Genomic DNA, 18,948 nt, shown 5'->3' with positions numbered 1-18,948 from the left:
TGTGCAACACAGTCACGTTCAGTGACAGCTTGTTGGTCTATCTCCGACCACCATTTCATCAGAAGACAACCAACACTAAATCAGTCTGAAATTAGTATGTGATTGGAGGTTATTGCCAATGCTTATTGTAACGCAACAATCTGAGCCCCAGATGAATGCCAGTATCCAAACATACATTTTAAATCATTGAAGAGTGGAATTATTTTCATCTATCAAATGGCTGGTTTGAAAACGAGCAAGAGCCAATGATTAATGTCTAAATGATGTGTGAATGCTTATAAATACAACTTAGATGGCCTCTGCTGCAGACAAATGGCAGTTAGAAAGAGATATGCAATGTAAATGATAATCCAATAGATTATGAGGTGAAATAAAGTAACTTCTTGCGTCCATTGCACATTTATTTTCGGTGTTTTCTGTAGATTTACCCAAGTACATTCATTATTACCTATGAATTGAAAAAAGCCTCAAATGCGTAACGTCATAAAGGGCTTCAAGAGTTGACTGGAGTGGACGTGGCCATGGAAGCTATGGCCCGACCGATATTGATTTTTGAGTGCCGATGCCGATTATTTTCAGAGAAAAATTACGATAACGATTTAATCGGCCGATTATAAAAAAAAAAAGCATTACAAACTGCTTCACCAGCAGGCCCCTTGGTGAAGTAGTCCCAAACCTTGCTATGAGTCTTATCTGACATCTGTACCTCCCAATGTGCTGCGCTCGTGAGCAGTGACTAACACGTGCGCACTGAGCAGTATGGTCTGGCACAACATGCTCAAACAACGCGTCTTGTGTACATTGGTGAGGTGAGCGCGCAGCTGCCTGAGCGAGCGTGTTTTCATGTTGTACGGTAAAATTCAATCTCCTCTTTTTTACTCCGGCTAAAGTTGCTAGTTAGCAAGGCTAGGTTAGCTTTACTGTATTTGAAGGGTAGTGGGGGGTTAGGTGTACTTTTCCTTTTTTTAAGCATGACCTACACGTTTAAAAGGACCAATTGTTCATTACACAAACTAGTTATAAACTTACCGTGGGGGGAAACTCTGCTCGGTTTATCCAATGAGCTCAGCACATTCAATCTACATGCGCTCGGGTGTTGTGTCCAAAAATAAGTGCGGTGGGTGAGACTGAGAGCCTTTCTTAAGTAGAATGGAGTAGGAGCGCACGCTGCTGGATACTAAGCGCAATAACATTTCAAAAAAAAAAAAAAAATCGGTTGTAATCGGCGTCTTTTGGCAGATGTTGATTATTTTCAAAAAGGCTATAATCGGCCGATTAAATCGGCAGGCCGATGAATCGGTCGGGCCCTAATGGAAGCAGTGTCCATCCCCTTCTACTTGGCATATTGAGACCTCTCTCTTTGAACACAGACCCGGATATCTTTCTCTCTGCGTGCAATTGAAAGATATATGAAACATATCTCCTTAAGGAGGTTTGTTCATGTCCGAAATCAATACATAACCAACACGGCATACACACATTAAACAAAACGTAGTTAACCGATATCAGCAAATATTAATTCTAGGTTTCTCTCACACACATGAACACATGCGCGCGCACACACACACACACACACACACACACACGCACACACACCGACAAACACACAAACACACACACACACACAAACACTCACACAAGCGCACACTTTATGTACCATTAATCACTGAAGCAGACCACTGGAGACACTGTTCTGGCATTCTGTCGGCCTAGCGCTTACTACAAAAAGCTCTGGCTTTTGGGAGCTGGAAACTCATCAAACAGAGAGCTGCTCCTGGCCATAGGTTAACAAAAGGCCTTCTCAGGTCTTTGAGCTGAGCAATACGAGCCCTGAGAGTTTCCCTGGCCGGGCACCAATCAGGGGATAAGCGGAGAAGGATCAACAAACTCCTCTTTCTGCAGAAGATCATCTGGTCCGGCTTCCCATGAGCAGGCACCCCCCTAGCGAAGAGGCCAGGTTTAATCCCGGCTGGATATCCAGGACTCACGGCCCTCCCTCACCCTCCACCACCTTTCAACAGATAGCAGTGCCGTAAACCAGCTTAAAAAGCGAGTGATGAGGAGGAGCACAGAGCTGAGGTCGGCACCACAATAATCCAAGACAGAAAACATCTTATGAGGACGACATGTAACTCGGGGATGAGTGCTGAGGCTGGCTAGTCACCAGTCACACAACCGGAGCTCACGCCGCAGCTCATCTACAATACAGTGACGGTACTCCTTTAAGCCCCCTGGCAGAGACCAACGCGGGCGACGGGAGGGCGGGGACTAGAGCTGGGCCGAGCAGCACTCCATCCACAGATAGACAGTCAGACAGTGGACCAGGACGAGCTGCAACCAATGCAACCGCGCCGGGGCCGTGCTCCCCGCAAAGGGGTCCTTCTCAAACAGGTGGTATCTCTTGCTGTTGGAGTGGAGCATCTTGACGTCCTCGAAGGCGTAGTAGGCCGCCATGGTGAAGTTGATGTCGCCCGAGGAGAGCAGGTCGAACACGCAGGACTGGAAGTAGAGGTCCTCCACCGGGAGGCGCTCTTTGCACCGGGCCCTGGCCGCCTGGTAGGTGAAGCCGTGCGGCGCGGTGCCGCTGCGGACCCGGGCGTTGGCCTGGGTCTCCGTGGCGCGGGCCCTGAACGTCCTGAAGTCTATGAGCTGGTTGGCGGGGCAGCCGTGCAGACAGAGGTACAGGTCCTGGTCGTCGCCCTCCTCCACAGAGTGGACCACCTCCTCCGGCATGCGCACGGCGAAAGTCAAGTAGCGGCCCACCTGCCGCACCACGATGGTGGTGCCAATGTAGCGCGCCTGGATCTCCACGTGGTGCCCCGGGACCCGCTCCACCACCCGCAGCGTGTTGGCGCCGTGGCGGTCGCCGCCGTTCTTGGAGCCGTCGGCGAAGGCGGCGGGCAGCTCGTCCGTCTCGGCCTTGTACATCTTCTGGTCCACGCACTCCTGGAAGTTCTTGAAGATGATGGTCAGCTACAGGGAAGGAGGAAGCACAGGCACGAGTGGAAGTCAGGAGAATATAAAGGGCCCTGTGGAAAGCTCTCAAGTTGAGTTAGCTATTTACAATTGCAGCTGGGTTTTGACTCGTCTCCAGCACAAGATATGAATTATGTCATCTAGAGCGGAAAAACCGATGAAACATAGCAGCAACAGATCCCCTAGCACCAGCAGAGTCAAACCCTTGGACAGAAGGCAGCAAAGTCTGTCTTCCAGGAAAAACTTCCTCCTCATAAGGGCCTTTCAATATCCCTAGAAATGTCAACGGTTATCGTTTCTGAGCCAAACGCCAAAGAACACACATTTGGAATACCATTGGTAATCAATGACTAGCAAAGAATAGACATATTCAAGAAAGAACGTAAACCTCTCTCATCGAGTCATCTAGATAAGACGCCTGGAGGCTATAGTGGCTTCCCTTACACATGAGTTAGGGAGCTCTTTGTACTGTTGCATTGAGAACATGTTTGCGCTAACTACCCCACCACCCCACTCAAGTGTCACGTTTCAGCCCTGGCTCAACATGGGGGAGGCCAAGGTAAACGCCCGCAAAAAACATGAATCTCAGCCATGTTAAATCAGGCCTCAGTTCGCAGACACAAAGACGATCCATTCATAGCGCTGAAGAACCTGCTTGTGAACCCCAGAACTCGGCTCCGGGGAGTGGCGCCGCGCCAGCACAGGGGGAAAGTACTCTCTGGCTAATTAAAATGGACTGGTCACTGCCTCTATGTGCCTGGCTTTCTACCTGCACACCCATCCACTTGTGCCACTGTCAGAGTGGCGATACAGGATGGCTGCCTGCTGAGGAGGGCCAACAGAGCAGCAGAATGCCTTTTCTATTCAACCGCTAAGCAGTGCCCCCTGCACAAGCGTCTTTATTCACCTGCCAGACAACGCTGTCAGTGGGATGTGGTATAATATATATACACTAATCTAGATCAATTTCATAGAAACCAATGTGGTTTGGGAAAGCCACAGTCTAAGTGATGGTTGGGGTAAACGTCAAAGTTTTAGATTTACTGTGTAAGGAGTGGGAACAACTCTGATAGTACACACATTACAGAAGAAAGCCTTGTTTGCACAGGTGCCATTATATGCTGCCTTTTTCTTGAACAAAGACCGTGCAAAGTGGTCTCATTTAGTTCCAAGAATAACAAACCATAAATATCATTACTTGGATCAGGCACAATATTTTGAATGCCAAATAGGGCTTCATTAAGACCTTGATTATAGTTAATTATAGCTTACTTTCTCCAACATGTGATTACGAGCAAAGTCCTTTCATATAAAACTGAATTTGCAATGTTACAATATGGTCAAAACAACTAAACATTAGCAAAGCCTCCAAAACCATCTTATTACAATTTGTCCACCACCATTTGTGGACAACTGTGGACCGGTTGCAAGTCCATTGTTTACTCCACATTCCTCTACGTCTTTATGGTCAGAGGTTTTACTGAAAGGCTATTTCCCACAAAGTCAATTGTAATGGACCATAAATAAACTTCTTATACTTTATAAATAAATATCAATTGATATACGTTCCTGCGTGGTTAGGAATGCCCTGAATGATATGGGATTTGACAAAACAAAAGCGCTCTCACACAACTAATGCATATCTGCTGTAACAGCACAACCATATCATTTACAAAGCCTTCTTAAGATCAATGCTGTTTTCTGGTACAGCGCCTGTTTCTAGTATGGAACCAATCCAAACACGAACCCTTTCAACTTCGCCAGGCTAATTCCTCCCTGTCTAACCATCCACACAACTGATCCACACAACATCTGAAAAAGTACAACGTTGGGGCCGCACATTTAGCGGTGACACAGCTCTGAAGCACGTATTCCTTCTGAGTCAACACTGAAACAGCCCTGGCTCTATGCAGCGTGGAGATCAGAAGCCAGGGTCTAACAGAACGCGGGGCCCCTCCTACCTTGCTGGTGGCAGTGGCCAGGCTCCCGGGAACCACGGGCGAGTTGGTAACCTGCACCGACAGGAACTTGTTGTGGATGAGGGGCCAGGCGCCCTCCACCCGGCAGGTCTGGAACTCATCGCCGAAGGTGCGCAGGTGGGGATCCCCGAAGAAGCCGCAATGGGTGTAGTTGTGCTGGGGGGCGTGGCGTGGGACGCTGCGCTCGTAGTGGCACACCTCGGGGCCGTCGGAGCGCTCCCCAGCGTTCCCCCCGCTGTCAGGGGCCGGCGGCTGGGGCGGCGGCGGCGGCGGCAGGGCGGAGGTGCGGGCTCTGGGAGGCGTGGTGGGGCCCTCCTTGGAGCAGTTGTGCTGGCTCATGAGGTCCTCGATGCCGTGCTGCGCCGAGTGGTACGCCAGGTCGCCGCGGCAGGTGCGGGCGGTCCGCCGCACGCAGCCGTTGTACGCCCGCAGCGCCGTGCAGAACTCCTCCTCCCGGGCCGAGTTGGAGGTGGAGGCCCAGAAGTCTGAGTTGCACTTGAGGATCTTGCACTGCAGGCTGGCTGTGGGGGGGGGGGAACGACAGGAACCGTTAGAGACTAGAACCAGAGCCCCATTGTTATATGAAGGAACAAGAACGGAAACGGAAACATTTTTACCGTTCAGTTACAGAACCGTTCATTAGAGTTGTCTGAAAACATTGATATTGCCGTTGAATTCCACATTTCCATCCATTTCAAACCAACTTCAACCCAGAGTGTTATTTGGTTTCATAAAATAAATGCACAATACACCAAATGTGTATGAACAGGTATAGAACAAGAGAGATTTGTGTGTGTGTGTGACTTGTGATAGTAGTGAACACAAGATAAAAAAAAGACCTAAATGGAAAGCTATGTTCAATGGTGTTACCGCTGTAGTGATTAAAGCTACACACTGTAATGCTAGGGGTTCCTCAACCAAAACAATAACAAAGGAGGTAGCTGGATGACGTTGTCTAATAGCGTGATCATCTGAGTTTTGGTCTACACCACCATTGCCACACCACAGTTATACTAAAAAAAACTTTATGAGCATGTTGACCATAAACGGATAAGCTTATAATGGCTTAGCAACTTGCCATAGTGGCACATCATGATAAGCTAGATGGATATTGAAGTATATAAAATCAATACATAAGGTCTCTCCTGGATTGTATAAATGTATATGAAATAAGTATGACAGAGATGTATGAGTAAATTGAATAAGTCAATACATATAATAATCCCTATACCTTTGGACTACGTGGGATTCAATAGGACCGGAATGAACCGGATCCCAGTGGTAGGAAGACTGACACACAGAGGCAAACAGTTTTTAGAGCACAGAGAGAATGGTTCAGAAGACACCCATTTGCCCAGTGATTAGGACTAATGAGCACGTACATTTATGAGGTGCAGAGCATAACTTAACACTTAAAAGCAGATAGCCGGTCATTTAAACAGCAACTCAACAAGAAGCAAAGCAATTGGTCCAACACCTTAGGCCCTAGGGCCCAGGGCCCAGATATGGTCATAAATACACTATCAAACACAACACAACCCTAGGGTGTTCCCACACTACTGATAGGTGAAAGGAATTCAGTTGGACAGGATTGTGTACCGTAACAATTATCAAAAGATTAGGTCTACCTAATGGCATTTTAACAGGTAGTTCTTATCTCCTGGAATACCTTCCTGAAACTCCATAGCCTGCAGACGTTGCGGTTTTCCAATGTATGCCAAACTGCAAGCTTTTCTTCCACGTGAATAATAATGTTATGAAGGTGGAATTTAGGAAAAGGTCACTATAATTCCCTTGTTAACAGAACGATTGTGTGAGAGGTCATCTTGTATTTAATCCGTCAGCCACAAAACTAACGTTATAGGCACATTTACATTTAGGGTACTGTCCAAGAACATCAGTTGATTTTGTAATCCATAGCACATCATTATTTTAAAATAACGTTAAACTAAATATGCCAGGCCTTCTGAGGCTTATTAGTAGAATAGGTACAGCCATTAATGTCTAAATTATCTGGTTAAACAAGAGAGTTGTTTCTGATTTACAACTGGCTAAATGCTGACTTCTATGCAATCTAGACTTATTACAGTGGTATTTGCTCATTAAAATCCAGATAAATATCCTCATAGTGAGACATGGGCACAAACTCACAACCACAACACACACTCCGTTTCAAGTGAGAGGACTCGAATCTCGACCTCCACTCTGAGACTCACCCACGGGGAACAGGGAGAGGATCGTGATGAGGATGTTGCACACTTCAAGCGCCGACAGCCTTGCTCTCTTCCCCATAACCATCCATCCAGCTCGGGGTCGGACTTCACTCCTCTCCCTGGTCAGACAGAGACGAATGAAGAACACACAAAGTTAAAGCGAGGTTGTTAACTTAGCTTCTTCTGGCGAAAAATCGCACCAGTCCAGTGGTTGGTTTGGTAGGCGCCGATTTACGCACTGCATGTCCTCACTACCTTTAATTAAATATCGCGATGTTTGTCCACTTTAAAAGTCGTTATGTTTTCTTGCAATCGAATTCGAGTCCTTTGAACGACGACGACCAACCGGGAATCGATGGTCCTTCAGAAGGTGATGTGTGTGTAGCCCTGTGCCCCTCCGCGGCCGGGAACCAATCACAGAGCGCCGTTCTAGACTTAAAACCCCCTTCTCAGTTTCAAATTACATCTCGAAGTGCAGGCTTTCTTCGACCCAGCGAGAACTAGTCGGGAGCCACACAACAAGGTGTTTACCCTCAGTCTCAGATGTAAGCAACATCCCATGTCACGCTGTAATAACCGTGCAATTTGCGGTGCAAATCCCTGATAATATAGAGAGTTTCTCCTCACGCGTCATTAAACCGCAGCAGCATACACGCTTTACAAAATAGGGCTGTGTATAACTTTCATCATAATCATCTTCATCATCATAATAATAATAAAAAATAAAATAATAATAATAATAATAATAATAATAATAATAATAATAATAATAATAATAATAATAAATCACAACTGAGCGCCCTTATGTTCAGATATCTGGATATAGCCAAAGTAGTCCGAGATACTAATCATCCATCCACATAGTTAAATCAGCTCATCACTTACTGTAGATAAAGACCTAAATAATGTAATAATAATGTAGAATTATTGATTGTTGTTTCAGATTTAACTCATATGTTTTCCACATAAATACCTACGCAGACATTCCCGACACCATGTCAGTCCACACTTGCTATTTGTAGGTTGGTTGGTTAGGTCCACAGTAAGCTTGCAATGCACTCATTTGTATTCAAATATTAAAACATTGAAGGTATGAGGTAGCAGAGTTAAGGCCCATTCATCTTGGAAGTAAGGGATTATTCTCAAGAGAGTCCAGAACGATGCGGGGAAGCCAGCGTTATTTAAGAGCTATAGCCTAAATAATGTATAAATGAAAACAAATCAAACATTTCCTCATAAGATGATCCCATCGAATGCATGGGATCATCGATGCCCTTAGCGAGCATGTGGTAGAATGAGGGGTGGCAGAGCTTAAGGCCTGGTCTATAGGAGTGACTGATTATGGAAACAGGCCAAGTGGCCAGCCTGGTGTCACCTGTTGCGCCCGTCATGTGTCAGCTCGGCCACATGTATTCAAATGAACATTGACATGCTTCAATTCTGCGTTAAGGGACATTATATTGTAATAAACTCTCTCACACACACACACACACACACACACACACACACACACACACACACACACACACACACACACACACACACACACACACACACACACACACACACACACACACTGTTAAAACAGCCCTCCAAAATAATTGCAGCCTATTTTATAAAGTCGAATGAAAATATGTTTAAAAAAATTAGAAAACAACACCCAGCTTTAAATGATGGCCCAATATGGGAAAGTGGTGCGGTCTGATTTCCTAATCGATAATTCATCAAGAGCTATAGTTATCGATGCTGGCAACGAGGATAATAAAGATGCAACACATCTTCTAAATATTTTGCATGCAGATGTATTTTAACTCGGCCTTTTATAGCCTACACGTCTTGAAACACATGCAAGAGGGCATATGACTTTCCAGGTCTATAGCTTCTATCATGTAGCCTATCCAAACATGACAAACTCGGATTTATTATGGGACCCTCGCATATTATCCTCATTTCCAACAGATGGCGCCTGATATAAACCTCCTACAATCTCAGCCGTGAGCGCACAGCACATGGCATTAAGCAGCCCGAACACCCGGGATTTAGATTTGATATGAGTCTACTAAAGCTGTCATGTGTGCACTATATGGGGACAAGTGTGTGTATACCCAATGGAGGCTGGTATGCGAGCAGTCTCCGTGGTGGATCAGCCTGACAGAGCCGCTGGAGGTTCAGTCTCTCACTGCACAAACTCTCATTTCAAACTAAAATAGGCCATACGTTTACGCACACGCGTCTTTTTACCCATATGCATTCCAAATACCAACTTAAATAACTTACAGGCCTACGTAAATGACACGTTACCAAACAGCCTTTTAATGTTTCACTTTGAAGCACAGCCATGGCTCCTCTCAAGGAGAACCACATATACCAGATCACATCAGGGGCATGGATCGATCCAAGAAGATTTGGGTTATTATTGATATCAATCATTAAATTCCGATGACAGACATGAGATGTAGGCCAATTCAAAAGGTGCAATTGGAAAATCAAATTTTCGCAAAGAAACCATATGTGTGTTTATAAAAACCACCAAAGCATTGTCTATTGGATAAAAAGGAATGAAGAGACGAACCTTTGCGGCTGCATGGGCTCCTCGGACCAGAACTGTCTTCCCAAACACTCGCGGATCACAGCAAGCCACAGTAAACCACTGTCATTCTTTTCCCGCAACGCAAAAAAAAAAAAATGAGTATACGGTGTACCCCACTGCAGGCGTCTAAAATGCACTCCACTGATGTGCGTTCACATGTAGGCTACACTTCTGCACGGGGGGAGTCCTTGCAGCCATTAAACTACCCAAAATAAGTTGGACTCTACAGACAATCCGAGACGCAAACAGAACCAAACAGTGGTATTTCCTTACATCTGAGTTATCCACGCATTTCTATTCCTTTGTGAATCCTGGGGATGATCGAGGACGAGGAATATATCCCTCAGGGCACGGAGCGAAACAGCCGAGGATCGCACTGGCCCTGTTCCTCGTATGGCTGTTGTGAAATGGTTAGCGAGAGTGTGAAAGAGACAATGATTGGCTCCGCATGACGCCGTCGAAATCACACATCTTCCTGCAGGACGAAGACAATATGTCAGAAAAAAAACCCGCGTCGAATTAGACTGCAAGTAATTTTCATGTTTGGTCTACCACTCCTGGAAAAAAATAAAATAAATAATAGGCAAATTAGGAGACGTTTAAAGTTTTTTTTGCGTTGGTTAATGTGATGGTATTTCCATCCTGGCTGAAAGGCGTTGTTTATGTTCCATTCACCTAGTCCCCTGAATTGGGCTGTTATAGAGAGAGCGATCCAACACATTTCTGATTAGAAGGATGATCGGATAACCAATTTCATGAGAGGGAGGTGCACACGACCCACCAGCCCTCCGAGGTGCTGCACCTGTATTAGGATCAGCTGCAGGAAAATACCCCCTCAACCACGAGATCTACCCATGTAGCCTAGCCCTGGGAACAACAGAAAACCTACAGCCAATTTATTGACCATTCAAACTGTTTATCCACAATTTCAGGCAAAAAACCAAGTGAACATTCTGCCTCATGGGCTCATCAACTACCTTCAGAGACGCTGACATGTTGATAGCTTATCTCCAGCACTGTTCGATTAATGGTCAGTCGCAACAAGAAGGAGAAAAATAACGATATTTTATACATAAAAAAACTAAAACAACACAATCCCAGCTGGCTACACCATTCACAAACGGTCATTAGTTACAGAATATCTTTGCGTTGGTGTCACAGATTCCCCTGGGGGCCTGGCACCCTGGTGGGAAAATCCTCAGAGGTGCCGGATGGGTGTGTGTGTGTGTGTGTGTGTGTGTGTGTGTGTGTGTGTGTTCGTGTGTGTGTGTGTGTGTGTGTGTGTGGGTGCCAGGGGGAGCGGGGGGGGGGTGCTTTTGTGGTGTTTGTGTGTGGTTTGTGTGTGTGTATGTGTGTGTGTGTGTGTGTGTGTGGCTTAGCTTCAACCATATAGTCGCCTATGGTTAAGTTAACGAGCAAGCATTCCATTAAGTTAAGATGCGTGTGTGGCTAGTTTGGGGGGGCTGTTGTAGGTTGTGTATCTGCTTGCAAACCAATCAGCTGTGTCATTATTATTGCTCTTACTCCAAATGTTAATTCATTTTACAAGGTGATTTTTAAAGTCCCCTTATCCTTAAATTCTGAATTGATGAATCTCATTAGGGCAGAATTTGCAAGGGAAATGGACCGGGATAAAGGAAACAGGTGAGCTGAGCAATCCCAAACGCAACATGGTGAAATGACTCGCTCATTGTTTTGGAATGGCTGAATGCATGATTAATTTATATATTCCAAATAAGAAGCCATGATTTTTGAATTAATAACTAAACGGTACAATAAACAATTTGGACTGCAGGACGAGAACACCCAACCATGACTTCAACATCGTTTATGTTCATATTCAAGCAGAAGTTAATCTATGTTAATTCTGTGGATGACCTTATGTCATCTTTCACCCGTTACGTTCTAAAATCGTAAGAGCAAAATGTAAAATGGTGATCACACATCAGGTCAGAACAGGTTCTGATTGATAATGTTAATGGTCTATTTTAATATTGAATCAGCCTTTTGCTTTAAGTTTGTCACATGTAACATGAAATGGCACAGTATTCTCTAAGACATACATGAAGTACCATTGTTATAATGTCAGTATTACAGCTGTCAAATGCATCGTCAACGTAGGGGTATTGCAGTAGAACACACATGTTAACTGAAGTCATTTAAAACAAACCAGAGACAAGGACTTTAGAGCCTGATAGACATTCAGATGAAATACATAATTTGTTATTTAAACAGAATCTGGCCACAGACATTCGAGGTCAGACAGAGAAATGTTCATGACCAATACAAATCTTTTATTTCTGCACACAAAGAAATGCAAGTGCCAGGGCGATGTGTCCTCCCCCTATACAGGCTTGACATTGCAGAAAGGAGAGCCTGCTGCTACCTTGTCCAATAGCATGTTGTTAATGAGGTGTGAGCGTGACACACAAAGAAACCGGTGATATCGTAAGCCTTGGCGTTCAGCGGGCTGAATTATTTCCATAGCCAATAACAATGGGAATGCGTAAGGCTTGCAATTTGTCTGAGCCTGACACACACACACACACACACACACACACACACACACACACACACACACACACACACACACACACACACACACACCACACACACACACACACACACACACACAGGAATGGACTTGAATTTGGAAACGTTCATTACAGAACGCATTTTATTATTCAAGTCAGAATAAAGTGTCTGCTTTTTTCTTCTTCTCAAAAGCCCAGTCTGTGATGTGGCAAGTCTAATGTATGCTGTTTAATTCTAGACATGAACGACGAAGACTGAGAACATCTTGACTGCACGAATAATTATCCACACTGCCAAACAGACCTGACCTGAATGACACTTCATGGAAAACTAGATTTATGGATAAAGTGATAGAGAGAGAGAGAGAGAGAGAGAGAGAGAGAGAGAGAGAGAGAGAGAGAGAGAGAGAGAGAGAGAGAGAGAGAGAGAGAGAGAGGAGAGAGAGAGAGGGAGGGAGAGCGATAGATAGATAGATAGAGAGAGAGAGAGAGAGAGAGAGAGAGAGAGAGAGAGAGAGATAGATAGATAGATAGATAGATAGATAGTTAGATAGATAGATAGATAGATAGATAGATAGATAGATAGATAGATAGATAGATAGATAGATAGATAGATAGACAGTGACAAAAACAAAATATAATTGTAGCACAACCTGTCGACTAATTTAAGTGTCTTAAATTGTATTTTCTTGAAATCAAGCATCAATGCAGTCCATGACAAGATCACCATTTTACAAGCCTCGCGTGTATGATGAGCGGCAGAGAATTCACACAAAGGCAATTGTTACCAAAGTCTGGGATCTTGCCTGTGCAAAATAAGCAACCAGTCTGAATTCTTGTGTGTCCGCTGATGCATTAGCTTCCTGCCTGGCTGTTGAACCTAACTCGAGTCCTGCAGGGTTGTGATGTATGCACAGCTGCAGAGGCCGTCTTTCTCCTTCGCTCTGTCACAATGGTCCGACGAGGAGGAGAGAAAAAAAGCGGCCCAGGTTTTTGCAGCTGCAAGCAAATGATCCGCAGGCTGATATCACTGGAAGACAAAAACAACCATGGGAGGCTGTTTGTGGAATGTAGCCCTCGCCTGACTTTTGGGACTTTGGGAACTCTGTGAGGCCTTTTCTTGACTGTTACTTAGGTGTTCATGTCTGACTTTAGTTCAAACACGGTAGACGGTTGGGCTAGGTTTGTATTTTTTTTACGGATAGCTAGATATAGACATGTTGATGCACAATAATTGTCGTTCAAGCAACATAAAAAGAGTCCTAAATCAACTGTAGTCCTGATTTGAATATCTGAGACTCTGTTTTGCATGTCGACTACCGTCTTAGAGATCATTGCCTTTGATGAGTATCATAGCCAAGCGTTTTTGGAATGACTTGTATACCTAGGGTATTATATACACACTGAAATATTTCAGCAGTCTGGATATCTTCAGTAAAACCATTGGAAGAGTGAAAAATTGGTGCAGCCACAATCACATAAATCCACATTAAGATGCATTCTTGCTATTGCTGTACGGTCAGAAACCACCTGTTCTTTCATAAGTGTCTGAAAACGTAACGTGCAGGATTCTGTGTGTACGGTCTACTGGATACTGCTGGGTGTGCATCTCTAGATGGTCTGCCTTCATGGTTTATTAGCCCTGGAAATGTAATGTTCGGGTTTCAGATTAATTAAAAGCCCCGCAAATGATTTACAGATCTCCAATCCTCTGAGACCATAGATCATTTCACCATTCTAAATGACAGCGTTATTGATTATTCTCTGTAAGCTGATACGACCATTTCTCCATTGCTTGGTTGCGCTGCTGTAACCTGATTAAATAAATTAAATTCCAAAGAGAAAGAGCTCTTGACAAGCAGCATATGACCCTTTGCAATGTGTCATTTATTTAATGTATTCTATTATTTCTAAATCAGGTTAAATGTAATTAAATGGAAGCGTTGTGCTGGCCTTCTAGACCCCCACGAGTTTAAGCTCGGTCCTCAAGACCCAAAGTAGCCCAACGCACTTTAATGTTTGGTCAGGTGTCATACCATTGACGTTGCCCTGACAGCTCTGAGACACAATGGCAACAAACGCACACACACGGTGGCAACACACGCACACACACACACACACACTCACAAGCACACAGTGACTCTTTCAAAAAGGTTGTGAAACAGGAGGAGACTCAGGTCCGATCCCTGAGCCAAAACCACACGGTGAGTCAATGCTACCTCAAGGCCACGTTAGCATAATTCTCTTCGTCTCGACACGCAGACAGCAACCCTTCTTTAAAACTAATGCCTGTATTCACCTTTAATTGATCCCACCGTGAATGATGAATGCACTTTAAATGTACGTCAGTGTTAATGAACTGGTTTAAACTGGTTGCTGCTCTGTGAATATGGATGACTTGATGAGAACGTATAGACAATATGTTACGGTGTCTTGCATCATGATTGGGACAAGGAAAACATTGAATTAATGTACATTTACATGTCCACACTTCCATATAAATTGTACACAATCCAATGTGAGTGCTTTTATTGTGAATTTAACATACTTGTTGTGTCAGTGATTAGCTCTCCATGCGTGTATGCAGATTCAACCTAAGATAGACGAAGTAGGTCTGTCCATGCGAGACATTCCTTGTGAGAACTTTGCCAAGTCACACAACAAGGTTAATTTGAGTCTTTATTGCGTGGTTGGTTCTGTGGGCGGTAAACTGTCAATAGGCCCAATAATTGCAGCATTCAGTCCTAATACACTGAACAAACATTATGATGTGGTTTAGTTATCATTAGGACTTGCACGACAAACCACAATTGACAGATTTTGTAGTAGGATAGAAAAGCGGGAGCAGTTACTAATTGAAATTCAATGTGGTAAAAGCTTTTGTCAACATTATTAGGTACGCAAAGTGTCGAAAAAGAGTTCTTGGAGAATTTCTGAGCTCCCAAGCCTCTACAAAGAGAATGTGCAAAATGAAGGGACAATAGGGCAACAACAGAATTAATATCATTTTGTACTTAAAGGTGGAGTCGGTGAGAGTTCACTTGTGTTTTCTCTCTGGCCTACAGTAAAATGAGTACTTTGTCTGAGCTTGGAGGATGCATCATGTTTGGGGTGCGTTCTCCAGATGGCTGACACATGTTGCTTTGCTCTCCCTTCGCTATCACTGGCTGTTTCACGGTAAGGTGATCTCCTCCAGCAATCCCAGCTGTAGCTCTGCAGCAAATTCCATGGTATCAGCAGTCCAGCCTTCCATGTCTCCTGTCCAAGAAACAAATTGACCCCATTCGGCAAAAGATTCTACCTGTCCGATTTTACACGGCACAGAGAGCACATACCACCGGGACGTCTGTCTGTATGTGTGTTTGTGTTAGCACACATGCTTGCAGATGTGTGTGTGGTGTTTGTGTTTGTGTGTGTGTGAGCTTGCGTCTTGGTTTATAGTATGTGTAAGGGTTGTTCGCATGCTTGTGAGGATGGAGTTGTTTAATCAAGCAGGCTTGCATGTGTGTATGTCTATGTGTATGTACTCTTCTTGTACAATTTTTACCAACAGGTTTGTAGTGTATGCATGATGGTGTGTATTTGTGTGTGTGCAAGCATGTTTACCTATGTGTGTGTGTGTGTGTGTGTGTGTGTTCGAGCATGCGTGTTTGTGAATGTGAGTGTGAATTGGCTGAGAACATGTTCGTAGTGAGCGAGTGTATGGTCCTGCGCGTAAGGCCATGCACACTGCCTTTAGTCTTTAAATCTTACTATAGATTAAAAAGAATTGCACTGCCTCCCAGAGATCCTCCTATATCTCTCTTCCCTTCCTCTTTTATCCATAGAGATTAACTTAATACATGGTGAGGAAACTGTGTAGTATTCTCCATCCTTCCTACCATGATGCAATTCTATGCAGACTATTTCCCAACGGCAAATATATATGGCTTTCTGATACAAAGATGGAGAGATAATAAGTCCTTAGACATAATGTATTACTTCCAGTCCTAGTTTTCTTGCGCCCTCTCTTTCTCTGTCTATCTCTCTCAACAGATCTTGTTCATTCCAAGTAACTGAGCCGTAGACACAACACCAAAGCTTTCCAACATTACTCATATTTATTTATTTACCAGCTCCACTTTTTACCTGCATATCTATCCTCACAATGTAGCAGGGAGACAAAGAAGAGAGAGAGAGAGAGAGAGAGAGAGAGAGAGAGAGAGAGAGAGAGAGAGAGAATAAAAAAAGGAGCTCTGGATTCACAGAGAGGAACTGTCTGCCAGTGTACTTTTTACACAACGGAGGAAAGAGAGAGGGGGAAAACCCTTTAAAGGCATCCAATCGAAACCGCAAAGGCAAACAGCTCAAATAAAAGCAGACAGCAAGCAGTGAGATAGGCAGCAGTGAAGGTGTACAATAAGGTTAGCTCGGGGAATAATGACAAGCCCCGTCCAACCTGAAACGTCTTCTGACATCCACTCGCTTCTTTTATCGACAGCACTGAAAGAAAAAGCAAATGTGCTGCGAGAAAGGGTTTATTTGTCTTATACGCAAGTAACCATCCATTAAATTGACAACCATGCAGGCACTGCGGTGGTAACAAAAGGCCAAGACTCTTCTCTGAAGAATGTTCATTCTGTTAGGCTCTTTTCAGCGCTTTTCTTTCACTCCTGTCAACCACGCCATTAGGCTGCTACTGTACACATCGGCGGCTGAATGAGGGCTGAAATAAAAAAGGGAACAGGTCTACTACATACCCCTCTTGCTTTTATAAAGAATCACATTTTAGCTAGCTAGCTAGCTACCGAGCACGCATGCACAAATGCACTCACGCACCCACGCAATTACGCAAGCTAGTTAAGTCAATACACAAAATAAATAGGCTTTGTGTTAATTGATTAGCTGTCTCACTAACCTTCTAACTGGCTGACTTTCTCAGACGATTCCCCATAAAATGTCACTACAAGAAAATACGTCTAAATGTAACCGAACCAACGTCTTAATTCCAACCCCACAGCATTGGCTACGGGGTTCGTTCTGACGGTGTCACAGCACATCCGGCATTGATCGAAGGGCCCGGGGCCGCGACAACCGCCACACTCAGAACCGATCATTCAGCGATCAGATTTCCATACCTCCGGGAGGGGAGCGTGTCACAGCCCTGAGAGGTGACTGCACAGCTAGGGCTGCAACGATCCAGAGGAAAGTGGCTCTTACTGGGGATGCAGCATATCTGCTGCCTTAATCCCTGACACAAAGCCTGGATGAGCAGCACCTTTGTGTGAGGCGCAGGCTCCAGCACGCTCGCTCTTCTCTCTGCGTGTGTGCAACAGCAACAGTGTGACAGCTATCGAAACCCGGGTAACCATGAGAATATGAGCCACAACATGGAGTCACACTGCAAGGGTACACATTCAGATTGTACACGTGCAGCCACACAGGCTCACGCATGCGCATACACAGGCACGCACCCACGCACGTACACATAAAGACACACGCACGCAAGCATTCAAGAAAAAACATGCACGCATGCACGCACAGAAAAACAGACATGAACATGCACCCTCACACACACACATACAAACATACACAATCACACGCTCACGTGTGCACATACACACACCCAGACAAACAAAGACACACACACATGCACACACTCTGACACACACATACACTCACACACACTACACATTCCAGCATTTTTACTATCATGTAGGTCTTCAACAAATACACAGTGCCTGTAATAGAGACTAGGGAGAGTCTGATGGTTAATTATAGAAGTTGGCTTGTGTCGAGGGAACAGAGTTTAGGTAAGTATAGCTATGATTTTTAAGTGTCTGACACGAAACATGATGAAATTGTAAGGCAAGAGAGGCGTTATCATTTGTATTTTTATTATTGTACTAATCATACTTTTATACATGAGTGAATAATTGAGGGTCTTTTATCCATAATTCACCCAGGCATCCCAAATGCAGGCAGAAGTGGGGTTTTAATGAATCCTGTCATGTTGCCCAGCACTCCCCAAGGCAGCGTCATCTTGGCAGCCTCACGTTGGTACAGGCCAGCCACCTGTCACTCTATTGCTGCTGGTTCTCGATCCATCCAACATCCCAATCATTCCCTGGACCCTCCCCCAGACACCTGTGATTGGCTACTGCCATCACAGCTGTCATACTTACCGTGAAGTTAATTAAGTGGATGGGCCAAAAACACACAGTGAATTTCCTGTGGTGATTTTCTTTGCTCTTCATCGACATAGCTTAGACAAATCACCGGGCATTATTGTATACGATCCAATGTGTTTCACTTAATGCCATGTAGCCAAATACACGCTATAGCGTTTACAGTACCCAGAGTAATTCTTATTATGTAGCCAAATACAAGCGACCCGGTTTACTGTACACAGTGTACACTTCCTGAACAGCATTATTCAAGGTTTAAATCATGCCTGCCAGCATCAGGTCGATTCTGAGACATTCATTTTAAATAGAGAACATAAAGCCGCACTTATGCTGTTGCCAACCTGCCAACAGCTATGGAAACTTTAGGTTTACATTATTCAGCATAGCAACACAACAACAGTTAGCGAACATTACCTAATTTAGCCAGCCACCAGAGGCTGATAATGCAGTTAAGGACGTCTTCAATGCAAGCTATTGATATAGCTCAGA

The 18,948-nt window shown here is 44.5% G+C and overlaps 1 protein-coding gene across 1 annotated transcript; it reads right to left on the bottom strand.

Annotated features, from left to right (window-relative positions):
* Positions 1-2,093: 2,093 nt before the first annotated feature.
* Positions 2,094-9,849, bottom strand: rgma (repulsive guidance molecule BMP co-receptor a). The gene is made up of 4 exons (XM_079743372.1): positions 9,741-9,849; positions 7,172-7,287; positions 4,938-5,476; positions 2,094-2,973 (listed from the first exon to the last, which is right to left on the bottom strand). Exons 1-4 carry the CDS (start codon positions 9,752-9,754, stop codon positions 2,269-2,271), a joined length of 1,374 nt encoding a protein of 457 aa, XP_079599498.1. The 5' UTR covers positions 9,755-9,849; the 3' UTR covers positions 2,094-2,268.
* Positions 9,850-18,948: the final 9,099 nt, after the last annotated feature.

Source organism: Pollachius pollachius, assembly GCF_949987615.1.
Source record: "Pollachius pollachius genome assembly, chromosome: 9".
NCBI classification, from domain to species: domain Eukaryota; kingdom Metazoa; phylum Chordata; class Actinopteri; order Gadiformes; family Gadidae; genus Pollachius; species Pollachius pollachius.
Note: the sequence above shows the minus strand (reverse complement) of the source record. Positions and strands in the feature narration are given on the sequence as shown.

Bases quoted from the DNA above. Each gene is read 5' to 3' on its own strand.
- rgma (XM_079743372.1), bottom strand. The intron at 5,477-7,171 runs GTGAGTCTCAGA...CCCCCCCCACAG, and splicing joins CCTCTCCCTGTTCCCCGTGG to CCAGCCTGCAGTGCAAGATC. The intron at 2,974-4,937 runs GTAGGAGGGGCC...CCTTCCCTGTAG, and splicing joins TGGCCACTGCCACCAGCAAG to CTGACCATCATCTTCAAGAA.